This window comes from Nothoprocta perdicaria, unplaced genomic scaffold (genome assembly GCF_003342845.1).
Source record: "Nothoprocta perdicaria isolate Ctin4 unplaced genomic scaffold, notPer1 scaffold_30, whole genome shotgun sequence".
Taxonomy (NCBI): Eukaryota; Metazoa; Chordata; class Aves; order Tinamiformes; family Tinamidae; genus Nothoprocta; species Nothoprocta perdicaria.
This window is the reverse complement of record NW_020455533.1, coordinates 311616-327090: the sequence shown is the minus strand read 5'-3', so window position 1 is coordinate 327090 and position 15475 is coordinate 311616. Positions and strand designations below refer to the sequence as shown.

Sequence of the window (15475 nt, the reverse complement as noted above, 5' to 3'; positions counted from 1 at the left end):
GTTGCACACGTCATTTAGAGCAAGAAATGCCTACTCTTGTTTGCATGCTTGAAAGAAAACTGGTAGCAGATCATTGAACCCTGCAATACACTGAAATATTACAATAAGTTTATTAAATTTAATCACACAAGACTGTTTAGGTAGTCTAGAACCTTACAAACAAACAGACAATTCCCAAAACTTACTAAAATTGACGCATCTCGTGTAGTATTCTCTGGAATAACAACTTCATAACCATCTCTCTCCCACCGTGGGGGCTGGTTTTCTGCACTGGTAATAGTTACTGCAAGCTCAACTTTACTGCTCCTGTTGCCTCCATCGGTAGCAATAACCTCTCGAATTACAGATGACCTCTAGAAACAAGACAGGGTTCATTGCAGGGAGGCTTGACCAGGGTTCAGATGAGCTTCATTTGCAAAATAAATTAAACACACACTAAAAAATATCATTAAAAAAACACAATAGAGAAATCAGATTTTGAAGTAGTTGCAAGGTTGCAGGAAAATTCTGTTATTTGCTTTAAGATAGTTGGAAAAAAATCTGCTATATCCTTGATAAATCTAAACAAAATAAATTTTTTTAAAAAAATGAACAAACATTTGTGGAACTGTTGATTTCTTAAAGCTTATCTATTAACATTTTTGTCGTCAAAGATTGTATTTAGCTTCACTTCCATAAATATTAGTTTATTATAATGAAAATATCAAGCTAGAAATAGCTAGAAGTGATAAATTTTAAACAGGTAGATGAAACAATTCTGGCCACCTTCCCCAGGAAAAGCTACACTTAGCCACATGTGACTAAAATGCATCAAACTGGGAATCCGTAACAGAAGCAGTATTTCGTTCCTTCATATCCGTATCCAGGTTTGTGCCTTAGTTCATGGCTGCTAATACCAAGTCCTACACTTGGGTTCTTGCTCTTCTCTTAGAGTCACCCCTCCACTGTCCTCCCCAACATCCGCAGTCCACCCGAGGAACTGGAGCAGGATGAACAGGTAGTGCTGTCAGCTGCTACTCCCCAGCTGAGAGCAGAGCTACACTGCATGCTTCAAAGAGTCATCAGCTCAAAGATTTAGGTTTACAGGTTTATTTTAAAATGTGCAACACAGATCCTCTAAGCTGCAGAGGTAACATGGGGGTAGGAACAAAGTTGTGATCTCAAACCCTCCTATGATATATTAAGTTGGCAGTCAGGTTTGCAATGGAAGGAAGCACCTCACCTGAGACATGGGTTGGCTAACAAAGATCCAACCTGTAGTAGGATTAATTTGTAAATAATCAGGTTCTTCGTTTGCTAAGGAATATGTAATAGCAGCATTTGAGCTGTAGTCAACATCATGGGCTGCAACACGAAGAAAGCTAGTCCCAACTGCTGTGTCCTCTCTTAGGAAATCTAAGAAGGGGCGGGGGGAAAAAAGAAAAAAAAAAAAAAAAGGTTGCAAACTGATCATTAATTCTTCAAATTAAAGAATTAATTTAAATTCCTCTAAAGCATCACGAATAATTTTCTACTACGATGAAATATTAAAGTAAAAATTGAGGGAAGCTATACTTCATTCACCTTGTAACAACGCCCATAAAAATCAAACTGGATATTTTGAAGTGCTGTTATGCTCCTGAACTGTGGCTCACATTTGATCTTTGTATTAACACATTCATAACTTCCTAAGACAGTAAGTCTTTTTTTCATCTTACATTTTTCACTAAAGGATTAAGTGTGGTGTAGGAAATACGAAATATGCATAAATGGCATCCTAGTTTATTGCATAAAACCAGGAGAGACAGAAAAGGACCATTTTGTCAAAATCTACTTTCTAGGATTTGTATGTTATATGAAACTGAGAAATATCTTTCCCTCCCCACTTTTTCAATGCTTATTATGCATACCTCTAGGAGTTTATCTAAAAAAAGGTCTTCTGAGGAACCAAGCAGGAAAGGTAAAACACCAAATAATGCAAAATGGTGAAATGCAAGTGAACAACTACATATTCAAAAGTTATAGCAAAAACACATTAATCAGAAGAGAAAAAATACAGTTCTGCTCAGCACTGAAATTCTCATGTTTATTAATACCTTTACATCTCTGAGCAGAACCACAGACACTTCAACATCTAGCTAGTAACAAGATTTAATGTCAGGAAAAAGCAAAACTAAAAATCTTAGACATCAGGTAAGCTCACACTCAGGGCACTGAAAGTCTATCCAATGACTCTCAATTACATTCATAGTGGGTGTTTTCAAATCTTGGATCATTGTCATTTTGGTCCAGGATAATAACATTTATCTGACATATTCCAATGAGTGGTTCCACTGCCTGATCTGTCGCTGTCACGGTGAGAGGATATTCCCTCTGTTTTTCTCGATCAAATACCTGAGCAGTTGTCAGGACTCCTGGAAATTAAAAGTCAAAGAGTTAAAATAGCATACATTTGATAATCCTGTGTATTCAGAGGTTTATTTGACCATTCATACACTGAATATTACAGGTTTATTTATTTAACCTATTACATTAATTTTAGGTGCAAGGCTCCAGGCACAATATCTCAACAACTTAAACTGCACTGCTCAGACAGCTAAAGTGTCACATATACTTACATTTTTATTCAATTGGACTTTGTCTTAATAAATAGGGATAAGTATTAAAAGAACGAGTTCATAGAAATTGTATCTTCTTCTGAAGCACTGTAAATACTATGTAAAGCATATTTTGTGTCTTTTATCTTTGGTCAGTCTAAACTTAAAGGTTTGCTCTTCCATGCATATAGTCTCTTTGTACTTAAGTCAGATGCCATTAGTGATGCTGCAAGTTAATGCACACATAAAATCTGTTTTCTTAAATCTTACAAAACCACACAATTATTTCAGAAAGCAGAACTTCCACATTTTTCAGAAAAAAAACAACACTAGCTAAATACTGGACATGTATGAAACAAAGTATTTGTTCAGATGGTTAAAAAAAACTACATTTTGTCCATTATGAAGAGACTCCATGTCTCTTGCTAAATTTAAATTGCAATATTTAAATTTGTCTTCCATCAAGACATATTTATATTGTGTCATTTTCACACTGACATTCCCTTTACCTGTGTCAGGATGAATACTAAACGCTGGTGGGACACCATCTCTGTACATCAAGCCATATTTCACTATACCATTGGCTCCTTCATCAGCATCAGTGGCTTCAACCTGGAGCACAACTGTCCCTGAAGGCTGATTTTCCAATACGGAAGCGTGCTCCTGGTAATACTGACACTAAAGGAGGGGTGGGAGGGGACAACACACAAAAAATAAAATCCCCATGCCATTTAATTTAAATATATAGGAATATATATTTATAAAAATATAAATAAATATGTATTTATTATATAAATTTATATAAATGCATATGAAATCTTCAAAAATTATTCACTTATTATTTTTCAAATGTCAGAAGTGAGATAAGGTTCATGGCAGGACAGCACAGCACTCACAGGAGCTGCCGTGCTGCAAGAAGGGGACAAGGAACCATGCACAGCTCAGGAGAAGGATGTAAGAGATGAAGACAACAGTGGCAGCAAGACTTAGGGTGGAGATCACTTTTTGAACAGTTCACCTGCTGCATCACTTGCAGTGACAGTCTTAAATATTCAGCAGTCTAATTAATAAAAATATGACATATATGCATATATAGAATACGTATCTCACACACACACAGAGCAGGAAAATAAATTTGTTACCTTCTGAAAAATAGGTTTGTTATTGTTGACATCCTCAACTTTCACAATAACCTGAGCAGTACTGGTATGAGAATGGGGCCCTCCAGAGGCGTTATCATCAGTTGCTGTAACATTAAGAACATACTCGGTCCCCTGAAGCTTAGGAAAAGGACTTGAACGGAGTTTTACTAACCCTGTAAAAACAATATGTTGTATTTTTATTCATTACTTTTAACCGTTAATTAACCAGTTAATGTTAACCAATAACAGTTATCCTTCTCATCAGTAAGCATCACAGCAAACCACTGTAGTTTAACCATTCAGCAGTAAACCACAAACCCACAGTTTATTTTAACTTAGGTAGCATTAATGCAGTCTGGCACTAAAGACAACACAAGAGGATTGTCTGCAGGTAGGTCTACACAGCCAAATGAGGCAGTGGCTACAGCTCAGCTCATCTGCACATGTTATAACTTCAGTGAAGTTATTTCAGGAAGGGAAAAAATAAACTGAAAAAAATAAATAAATAAAACACAGAAATATTTTGGCAAATTTCTGTTTAACCTGGTCGCACCAGGTGACCAGATAAGATCTTTTGTTAATGCAAAGTGTGTGTCAGCACAGCTTCACTGGTTGCATACCACATAGTGGTTCAGCTGAAACTAGCACAAGTTTATCCTCCTGCAGCATTTAGGCTATATAGAATTCTCCTCAGAAGCCCTGATTTGGCTCCTCTCCCAAGTCACCAAAATGGTGCTTCCTTCTGGATGGGACACAAAGACACTGTCAGAGAAAGATGTACAAAAGATCTGCTACATAAGAAAAATAAGTGACAGTTGTCTGAGAATATGCAGTAAGAAGCTGTCACTCTTTTGTGCCATCATGATCAGTCAACATTAGTATTCATCAGGTATAATAGCAGTTATAATAGCAGTTGTCATTACAGCAGAATATTGTCACAGCATCAGGATCACTCCATTTGCTTGCAAGAGTACCATCTTTGCTGCAGCACTTTTGACACATCTCCACTTCAAATAGACACTTCTGTGGCAAGGGAGCACTGCAGACTATTTCACTGACATGATCTTTGTTGGACATTTTGGAACATGACATTTACCTGTTATCGGTAATAATGCTGTCAGTTAAGTTACTGATGGAAATCAGACAACGAGCAAACTGGGAAAAGAACTGTAAAATCTTTTAGGAAAATAATATATTATTAACAGTCAGAACCCAGTCTAGAAGTACTGTATTCTTTTCCAATTTTTATTTGATTAACAAGGGCACCAAAACTAGCATAAGAATATTCAGTTTATATAACTGCTATGTAATGAAGACCTAATTCTGGGTACATCCCATCAAGATCAACAGACAGCTGTGACTCTACAGCAGCAAAGAGCTAATGCATCCTTACCTTTCTTATGGTCAATAACAAAGTTCCCTTTTTGATTTCCAGATACGATAGCATATGTTACACCATCTCCATCAGGGTCAACAGCATTAATTGTAGCAACTATGGTATTTGGGCCTGCGTCTTCAGAAACAAAGCTCCTGTAGCTGTTGAAAGAAGATATTTAGAAATTTAGGCAGAGAAGAGAGTGTTCTAGTCCAACTATGAATGCACTAGTCTTAGTTCATTGTCAACAGTCAAAGTGAACACAGCTGCTCGATGAAGTCAGTCACTCTCACACCTTCAGATTGTTATCCTGACAGTGGCATAAAGATCCAAGACAAAGAAAAGGCGTGCACAGAAAAACTCTAAGTTTTGCTGTCTGCATATGGGTGGTTTCATTAGAACCCATGCAGAAACAGCTTTTCTTCTCTCATTTAATGTGCAATGAAATAAGAGAACTGTTCACTCACAACCCTCAGGACATTGTTTTATCCCTACAGGAGAACCACAAACGAACTGTAATTCCAGAAGTTTTGAATGTTAAATATAGGGACAGAGGAGTTTAAGTCTTCAGAAGAGATTTCTTAAAAAGAAAAAAAAATTAAAAATGACAAAAGGAGACAAGAGAAGTAGCATTAAGCATTTCCTAATTGAGATATAGAATCACTGTGATAAAAAACAAGCACATACAGAAGAATTCTGAGTTTATACCGGACTGACTGTAAATTTGTTTAAACAGAGGGCTGAAAGGACAGCACCATCATCTTGATTTGCATTAGTCTACCACTGAGCACAACATTAATTGCAGATTAATCTCTCAACAGGAGCCAATTTACAGGTGATCACAATGAAGGTATCTCACAGGAAATTTCAGCTAAGGTCTGTCTGAAGATTATCTTTGGATTCAGGATTTCACCTGGGATAGATAAAGCAAAATCAAAGTCTTGTTAACCCAGTTAAACAACAACTTGAAATAAATTGAACACCCATGAGGGGCAAAAAGAGAGAGAAAGAGAGTCCAAATGCCTTATGGATCACATGCATGGAAAGCGGTGAGGCTTTGGGTAATATGAGGAAGCATGATCTGAATTCTTGTGGATTCTAATCCAGGTTGCAAAAGTCTGAACCTCACAATTTAAAATAAAAATCACAAGCATCCTCTAGGAGTTGAATATAATTACAATACTGCTGATCACCAACTAAAATTTAAACACACTGCAGTTGAACAAAAAACAGAGTTTTAAAAATATGCAATTACATTGCCTGGGAAAACTCAGGTGCTTCATCATTCACATTTGAAACGTGGATCCTAACAGTTGTTGTCCCAGTCTTGGGCTCTTCTCCTTTATCTACAGCCATAATTATGAACTCATAAAGATGATTAGGTCGCTCATAGTCCAACTGTGTTGCTGGAAAAACAGTACCATCAGTCGTAACCCTAAAATCTGGACTCAAAGTGTAATACAGTATTTCAGCGTTCTCTCTTGAATCACAGTCAGTAGCTGTCACTGTTAGAAGAGAAAGAAATAATTTTCTAGATCAAAGTCTATGAACTGAAATGTTAAGTACTTTAGAAAAAGAATTACTTAAATATATGCCTTGATATATGCTGCTTGAAATGACTTATGAATCTATGCTATGTCCTTCACTTTTTATTCAGCTAAGCCTTACTTGGAAAGAAACTGAAAATTCTGGTTTTAAGTCCCTGGCCGAATACAGCCACAAGATCTTGCCTTTGCTGGATTTAAGGGACCCCGTACTACCTGAAATATATTCCTGCCTCATGTCCACCTAATATGTGCTGCCCATTTAAATTCACTTTGAGATTTTGTGTGATAACAGATGAAATTATACTTACACGTATTATTTGATACTATGTCAGTGAGATTAACATGTCTTTCAGATCCTACCAATAACCTAAAAAACCCATACTAAAAATTCACCAGTATAGTAATTAACAGACTACCAATGGCATGAGATAAATTACTAAATATAACAGTAAATAGCCTTCTGTAACCTCCTGCAAAGGATCAATAGTTTTCCTGTAGTTTAATTTCCTTTTTCCTCAAGACTTACAAGATTGCCTAATGATTAAAGACTACTAAGGCTCTACTGTTACCAAAAGTTTGCTTTATTGACAGAATCTGCTCATATCCTTATAAACATTTTCAATACATGATTTTGTATTTTTTGCTTGATATAGAGCACCACCATTTAAAGCTCAAGTTATTGCTATATTGGGAAAAAAAGACAAATCTTGCTCTCCCCCAACCAAAACTTCATGTAACACTCAAACTGCATGTGAAGATTCAACATTTAAAAAAAGTCAGTACTTCCTATTGTCATCACATACAAACCTCTTAACTATGGGCAGCAAAGACGAGCTGATGTCCCCACAATGTCTCTGATCCAACATAATTTCCTCCTTCAAGAAGGGAAGCACTGCAGGGGTGTTACTACAAGCCTGCTGATCTAATGCCATCACACTGAAATGCTCTTGCTTCAAAACCCTACAGAGAATATTCATTTCCTTCCTCTGCCCTCCCTGAGATCATTTTGACTGTTGCAGTAGTAAATGCTTATGACCTAACTCTACAGGTGCCAATTGACTCCAAAGAGTTATAATTACCTAATTTTGGCTTCTGACATGAGTTCTAATCTGTGAGGGAAAACAACCCTCCCTCCTCCATGTTGGAAACAATTTAATAAGTAATAACCTTGTAGAAGAGCAGTTGTCATAGTAACTGTTTCGGGAACACCATCTTTGCTGTAGATCAGCTGTTGGAATTCTGGGGCACAGTCATTCACATCTGTGATTATAACAAAAACCTGAACAGAACACAAAAGAACATTAAGTGGTATCAAGGAATCTTCTTCACTGTTATTCTGGATACAACGATATGCCAAAAAACAAATATCCTTGAGGATTTCAGAAACTGCAGCATAGAGGAAAAGCTGTAGAATGCTTTCCTCCTCCTGAGAATTGCTCATATGGGATTCCAAAATATTTTTAAAATGCCATATGCCAGTCCTTAACAGTAATACTTTCCATTGTTTCTTCATCTCCATTGATTATTTCCTAACATTAATAGAAAGGGATATGGACTGTCTCCTTTCCAAACACGTTTTCTTTTGCTTTTCCTTATTGTGTCTTCCAACCTTCCTATCATTTGTAAAACTACAAATTCTACTGCCAAACAAATTGCATTTTTATCAGTATAAACCTGTCAAAATCAAATTCTGAATTATGCTTTAGGTTTCAGGTAGCATCTGTTACCTGATAAGACCCAAGACCTACAACAGGATGGGAATACAATGGGAATATTGATCCCTTGAAACAGCCTTTTCATGATCAGCAAGACTTTTAATATGAGACAGCAGAAGAGACGGCATGAGCTGGGCGAATAAAAGTCAGTAGTGTGACATAAATCTGGAAGACTGAAGGAAACGGAGAAGAAATTCCATAGAGAATGCCAGAAGCGAATGCTCACCTCAGCTGTACTACTGAGCTGTTCCTCATCTTCTTCTGCTCTGACCAGAAGAAGGTACTGGTGTTGGCTGCTCTCATAATCCACACTCCGAGTTAAGCTGATATCTCCTACTGCCCGACTGATGCTGAATAGACCACTGGGATTAGTTTGTAAACTGTAGCTCAAGGATTTATTTTGATATGATATAGCAGAAACTGTGAAAAATCTGCATGAAAATTAGAAACAAAAGAGAAGAAAGCGTCCCTTAAACTTGCAATAGAATATACTGAAAGATATGGCAAAAAATGCTACATATTCGTCCTGAAAGTGCAATCCTGTAGTCTGATTAGAGCAACGCTCATTGAAGTCAACAACAAATGCATCTAAACAACTAATTTGAACATTTAGTTAGGCATAATAATGCCTGTTATCTTCAAGTGAAAGTCTGTTATCTTCAAGTGAAAAATAAAGCTGGAATTCTTGGAAGCAGAACACAGCACAGACTGAAAAAAAATACTAGAAACAGTGGATTTTATTTTAGGGTTTGAAATTGCATTTCTGCTTTGAATTTTCTACCCTTCTTAAAAGAGAGCAGTAATTTTCAGGTAGGAAACTAAGATATAAAAGAAGACTGGTTTTAATACTGAACAGTAAGCTTGTTGCTCCAAACATTCTGTCTGAATATGACAATAGGTAATTGCAAAAAGATAAAAGTTGATCAGTAACAGAGCGCACATGTTACACAGTGTACAGGACATATATGCTGCCATGCACACGTCTGCCATGAGGCCATGCTGTGAGCTAGTTTAATCACTCAGCTGAAAAATTTCTGGCTAGGGCTGTCTTTCAGTGGATCTGCATGCCAGGCCAACTAGCATATTCAGCTAGTGTCAGACCAAAGGAAAAGGCAGAAAGGTTTGTCAACAAGTTCAATATATGACAGGAACTTTGTTTTACTCCATTCTTGTATCATTTATATGTAAGAACTTAGGGATTCTACAATGATTTTCATTACTATTTCTGTCTAACTCACAATAATATTTCATTTTCCCTGGGAGGATATTTTTTAAATTTGAGCTTCTCATATCATAAAACTCTCCCTATTAAATTTTTCATTCCTTTTGGAGACTGTCAAAAATTTAAGAATTTCATTATTTTTAATCCTAAACATTGCTGAATCCAAGGCAACGGGCATCTAATAGATATTTGTAATGTTCCACAACTCTCACATTTCTCTTGTGCTCATTTATGGCAGTTTACTGCTATTAATAGTTGGGATTCACAAAGAATACAGGGGAGATGGAGCAAGGAACATGAAACCAGTTTCACTGCACTATTTTTAATGAGTACTTACGTTTTTCCTTGTGGCGTGCTTTCAGGAACATAGGCAACATACGACACGTTGGTAAATTGTGGTGGTCGAAGTCCAGCAATTATAGAAACAGAGGCCGGAGACCCTTTTCTTCCAGGTTTATCTGCTGCTAACACAGTCAGTAAGTATTCCCTGTCCTTCACCAAGGGCAAACCTGTTGTTTTAATCCAGCCAGTGTCCTTATCAACTTCAAATCTGTCTTCTCCACCTAAGAAAAGGTCCACACATTGCTGACATGTACAGTTTTATTTGGTTAATAAAAACACATATGATCTCTGACCAAAATACATACATATATATATATGTTAAGAGTCCTAGTCAAAAGGTGTAAATCACCACTGGAATGGCATTGCTCAGCCCTTTCTATTGAGTATAGACAGTTCTAAACACTTAGTGAGGTTTTGGGTGTCTTAGTTTTTCTCTTTTGAATCCCACAGAGAGGGTTACTAGTGAATTTGTACTTGCTTTAGTCAGTTAAGGCACAACCCAGACCCTGACAAGAAGTCATGAAGGAAACAGAAGCATGATTCCTGTGAGGAGGCCGGATCCTCAACCCCTTGCTGGCAAAACTGCCACTGAAAGTTAATCTTTTCACACACAAAGTTCAAGTTTATGAACCATTCTTGGGAGGAAAGGAAGGTTGCTTACTAAAGTATAAAGAGAAAAAAGGCGCAAGAGAAAAGCTTAACAAGGGCACAATGAGGGGATTTTAATTTACCCTCCAGAAGAAAGTACTCTACAGCTCCATTGATCCCTTCATCTGCATCCACAGCAAGCAGCCTGTACACTTGAGTACCCACTGCAGCTTGAGGAGACACCGCAGCCAAGAAGGGGAAGGGCTGCATGGCCCATTCGGGTACGTTGTCGTTCACATCTGTCACCGTAAGGGTTATGTGCACCAAGTACCACTCCTTTCCTAAGGGTAACAGGAAAAAAATAAATGAAGAAACACTTAGCCAGGCACTTGATAGCACTTGAAGTGCTAGAAATATATATCAGTTTCTGAACCTATATTCAAGGTTATTATTTGCAAGGTTATTGACACGCAATCCAGAAAATAATAACTTTTTAGGATCTCCTGCAATTGACAGCATCCAGACACAATGGAAAAAAAATGCACAATTATAGTCAAACTGCAAGATCAGGGCTACTCATACCACATCCGCACATATTTAGTTTTCAAAATTGAAACGTATGTTTTCTGAAAAGTTTTTTTTTGATAGAGAAAAAAAGAATTTGTTTATACACATACTAAAGCAACTGTGAATTTTGAAATCTATACATCTTGGTCACCAAAAATCTATAACCAATCTACTAACCAATTTTGCCAGTTAAAAAGCTCAAGGTCTAGCAGTTTTCATTTCTACAACAAGTTAAATGATGCTTAAAAAAAACCAACAAAAATAATACTTCTGTCAGATGTACATTTTCATTGCTATCATCCCTTCAACCCCACAGCAGCCCTAATATATCTTGCATGTCACAGTCCTTTACAAGTTCCAGTTTTTTATAATTAGTAAGTTCTGTTTGATGGTAAGTGGCATATTTAGTACACCTGATCATGATCTGCAATCTATAAACAACCAGTAAGTGGATTGTGGTAAAGAAAACTCCTTGGTTTCTTGGTTAAGCACTCTTGTGATTAACAAGGTCAAATGTTTCTTAGATTAACTTAATCCACCCTGACCTTTGGTACTTTCTGCTCTTACCAAGACAACTCACCAGGTATAAAAATAAGTACACATACAACATAACCGCAAAAGATCTCCTTAGACCTGTAGAACTGCATTAATGCATCTCAATTTCACAAACTGTACTAAGAATATATCACTTATTTCTTTCTCAAAGGAGAGAAAAAAGATAATAATTTAATTCCACAAAGTCTCTAGATACTCAGAATCCAACATTCAAGGGAATATAGCACTAACTCAGGACAGCACCTATGAGGTGTCTGGAGTTGAACTACACCAAGACGACCCCAACAAGGAAAGATCTAAGTGAGAAGTGACAAATGAGATCAGTGTCTACTTGAATGTTTCAGAGATTTTAATGAAGAGCCTGTTCAAAAGAACAAGCAGAAAAGCAATCAGGTGGTGTCAAACTTGACTCACTTCTCTCCAAAGTACAAGTCTTGTGGAAGCTGTCACAACTTTTTAAATATATCACTGCTACCATATTTTGTCAGGGCATACTGCAGGCTGAAAATAGCAAGCTCTAAATCAGAAGCAGAGTTAAGTCCCTTTGAAAATCTGCCTCTGTAACAGCAAGATCTATTGAGGATTTAAGTGCCAACCTTGTTAATCCTGTCAGGAGTAGCAAGGTTACTGCTTTTTGTCCTGCTGGAAATCAGTATCCTAATCAACCAGTGAACCCAACTCTATTTCAAGTGTTGGACTGACATTAACGCTCACATGTCCTAGCAAGTTTTATTCATAAAAAATAAACAGAAAGGCTTGGACATGTTCCTCAAGGTAACTGTGTTTAAATAGTTAAGAGACCTTAATTTTACCTGACATCCTGGGAAAGATGAAAGCTTTCAGTGATATATTAGTTACCTCTGAGACATGCGAATGCTCTAACAGCTTTGTTAGGGTAGTCAGCATGAACTGCAATGCACATAATCAAGGAGACAGGTCTAAGTGCCTCTCCTGACCAGTTTTTATGTCCGCTGTATATGACCTTGCAGATGTTACTGGTATGTTACATCCTGTCATCAACCATAGGCAATTTGATTCACAGGCAAAACATTAAATAGGTTATCATGGTTAGACGTGCTTTAGCTTTCAAATAAAGATAAAAGCTACTTATTATTATACCCAATCCCTCTGTATGCCCTTCAATAAATGGTACAGGCATGCACAAACATTTCTCTACTGTCATTTCTAGGAATTCATAAGTATAGGAAGGGCTGCTGTAAGTACAGTAGTTTTCTCATTCAGGGAAAAAAAAAACTTTCTAAAGAGATTACTTTGATGGGCTCAAGCTGTGGACAGCCCACATTCCCTCCTGATGGGCCTTACTTGCATATAGATAGCATTGGACAGTCTGTCATGTCTTTGTTCCTTACTCCCACCTAGTTTTTAAAACAAACATTAAAGCACATAAAATAAATTAGAAAACCAAAGTTAAAAAAAAAAAAAAAAAGGTGCTAAATGATCATGGCAAAGTCAATCTTAATACAAATCACCAATTAAAACATAGTAGAGTGATAACCATTCAATCAGGGAATTCCCAGTGCAGCATCCCTCTTCTGAGACTGGTGGACAAAAAAGCAAGCCAGCTTAGATGTGAAATATATGGCCAGGTATTAATAATCACAACAGATGTTCTCAGGTAGCAAATCATGTGCCTTGATAAATGATCAGTTGCCCAAAAGCATTATCATAATGAGAGAACTTATAGCCATTATATAGGTAGCAGCTACAGCTCCAGTTTAAGAGAGGAAGCTTTCTTGAAATCATCTTAGGAAACCAAATTTCCTAGCTTAGGGCATTATCATCTCTTTCATCAAAATAAGGAAAAAACAGTTGGAGTTAATGCTGTAAATGTTGTATATTAATAACAGAATTAAAATTCAAAGCATTTTGAATTCAAAGGAAAACTTGCCATGGGATAAAAGTCTCAGTAATGGCTTCTATCTTATTCCAAGAGCTGAACTCAAATGTACTAAACGTGTTAAAGATACTATTTACAAATTTGGAGACAACACTTAAGAGACTAAGCAAGGAGACTGAGACTAAGGAGACCAACTGGAAAAAAAAAAGAAAAAAAAGATAACTCAGGGAAAACTGAAATAAAAACATTTCATAATCAAATGAAGAGTAACATAATTGCCACGTCAGCCACAGATTCAACATTCGTTTGGAAATGTTATAAATCAGCTTTACAAAAGATTCTATCCGTATGTTCTGCAATTTACTACTTTTCTCAGATTAACAGCTTTGTACTGAAATTCAGTTAGATCTTTAAAAAAGCTGATTTCTTTTGTGGAAATTAAATGTTTGAGATAAAAAAAAATAGCCAGAAGATCTAAACAGCTTTGTTGCTAAAATCCCAGGCGTCTCACAAAGACCTTTTTAATCTGACTGCTTGGAATGGAAAAAACCTAGCATAATCAAGATGGTTCTTTAAAAGTTTCATGAAATATATTCCCTCCTACAACAGTAAGCAGCACTCCAAAACTGCCAACAGCCACAGTCCTTCTGAACATACACAGAATCTATGTTTTCTTTCAACTTAATAACATAAGAATCATTGCAATTTAAAGAAATACATCTGCCTATGACAAGTGCCAACTTTAACTTAAGCTCAACTTGATTCATAACTGCTATTAACTGTAATTCATTAAGGAGTAATAAAAGTCATAAAAGACAAAAACATCAACCAGAAGCTACTTAGTTCCTTGGGATGAACCACAAAGAATCAACAAACCTAGTAAATGACCAAGTTCTCATTAAATTGAAACAAATCTCCTTGGCTTATAAGAAGGAAAGCCTTCAAGGTTTAATATACTCATCACTAAAATTGTTGGTATCTCCATTCTATATGGAAATGTAAAAGCAACAAACACACTTAGAGTTTAAGTGAGCTCTGTGAACTATTTGGAAGGCATGCCACAAACATCACCCTTAGTAAATCCTCTAGTAAGAAGAACTGAACCAGAGGGATTACACAGCTAATGCCCATGGATGAAGCCAGGTCATAAGAGCTTGAAATGACAGAAGATTAAAGAGGCAGGATCTTTCAAGCACTTCTCCCGAGCATTAATGGAGTAACAATGGCTCCCTATTAAATTAAGTGTCAGCATTATGTTAAAAGATTCACAGACATGCATGACGGTCAAAGATATTTTACTTTCTGTTCACTGAGTAAAAGCTTAAAGTAGTACTATATTTTTGAACAGAATAAAATAATCTTATGTCCCAACAAAGAAGATATATCTGAAATGCTATGGAAACTGTGAGCATAACCTCACTTATTCCGGACTAGGTTAGCTGAACAACCTAGTTCAGAGTTCAGCAAAAGGTGGGATCACTAGAAGAATTTGCTCTTCATATAAAATATGCCATAAAATGTGTTCATAAAGTTAACCTCCTAAATGTAGAAATTCTGTTTAGCATCTGGTTGGTCTACAACATGTTTTCTTCCTAGTGCCTAGCTGGGGTAATTCGAGCACTCCGGGTATTCAGGGTGGAGAGAGCATTTTGGACAAAACCCCGCGTGCTGCGGCTGAAGCTGCGGCATTCGGCTCCCAAGGGGCAGCTTCACGGGGCAAGGTAAGACACGGGGCACAGCGGGACACGCAGGGATGTCACCGCTGGCACAGCAGGACACGCAGGGATGTCACCGCTGGCAAACACCAGCCGAAGCAAGAAGAGAGCACAGGTCCGGTGACAGCCACCAAGTTCACCCAGCTGTCCAGCGATCACCAGACATGGTGAGAACTCACGCCAGCAACTCACCTGAAGCTGAGCTACAAAACAAACCAGTCCCTCCTTTCTTGCTCTTGTTTGTAAAAGAGCTTAATCAGATCTAGACTGCAC

At 37.1% G+C, this 15475-nt stretch overlaps 1 protein-coding gene across 1 annotated transcript in view; it reads right to left on the bottom strand.

The window, feature by feature from the left end:
• LOC112949879 (neural-cadherin-like) overlaps window positions 1–10777 on the bottom strand; it is a 32381-nt gene extending 21604 nt beyond the window's left edge. Inside the window, exons 1-11 of the mRNA XM_026042335.1 lie at window positions 10651–10777; window positions 9915–10140; window positions 8582–8786; window positions 7808–7919; window positions 6349–6598; window positions 5112–5254; window positions 3719–3891; window positions 3086–3254; window positions 2223–2393; window positions 1223–1395; window positions 186–353 (exon numbers count right to left, since the gene is read on the bottom strand). Coding sequence (XP_025898120.1) covers window positions 186–353; window positions 1223–1395; window positions 2223–2393; window positions 3086–3254; window positions 3719–3891; window positions 5112–5254; window positions 6349–6598; window positions 7808–7919; window positions 8582–8786; window positions 9915–10140; window positions 10651–10777 — 1917 coding nt within the window. The remainder of the gene's footprint in view (window positions 1–185; window positions 354–1222; window positions 1396–2222; window positions 2394–3085; window positions 3255–3718; window positions 3892–5111; window positions 5255–6348; window positions 6599–7807; window positions 7920–8581; window positions 8787–9914; window positions 10141–10650) is intronic.
• Window positions 10778–15475: the final 4698 nt, after the last annotated feature.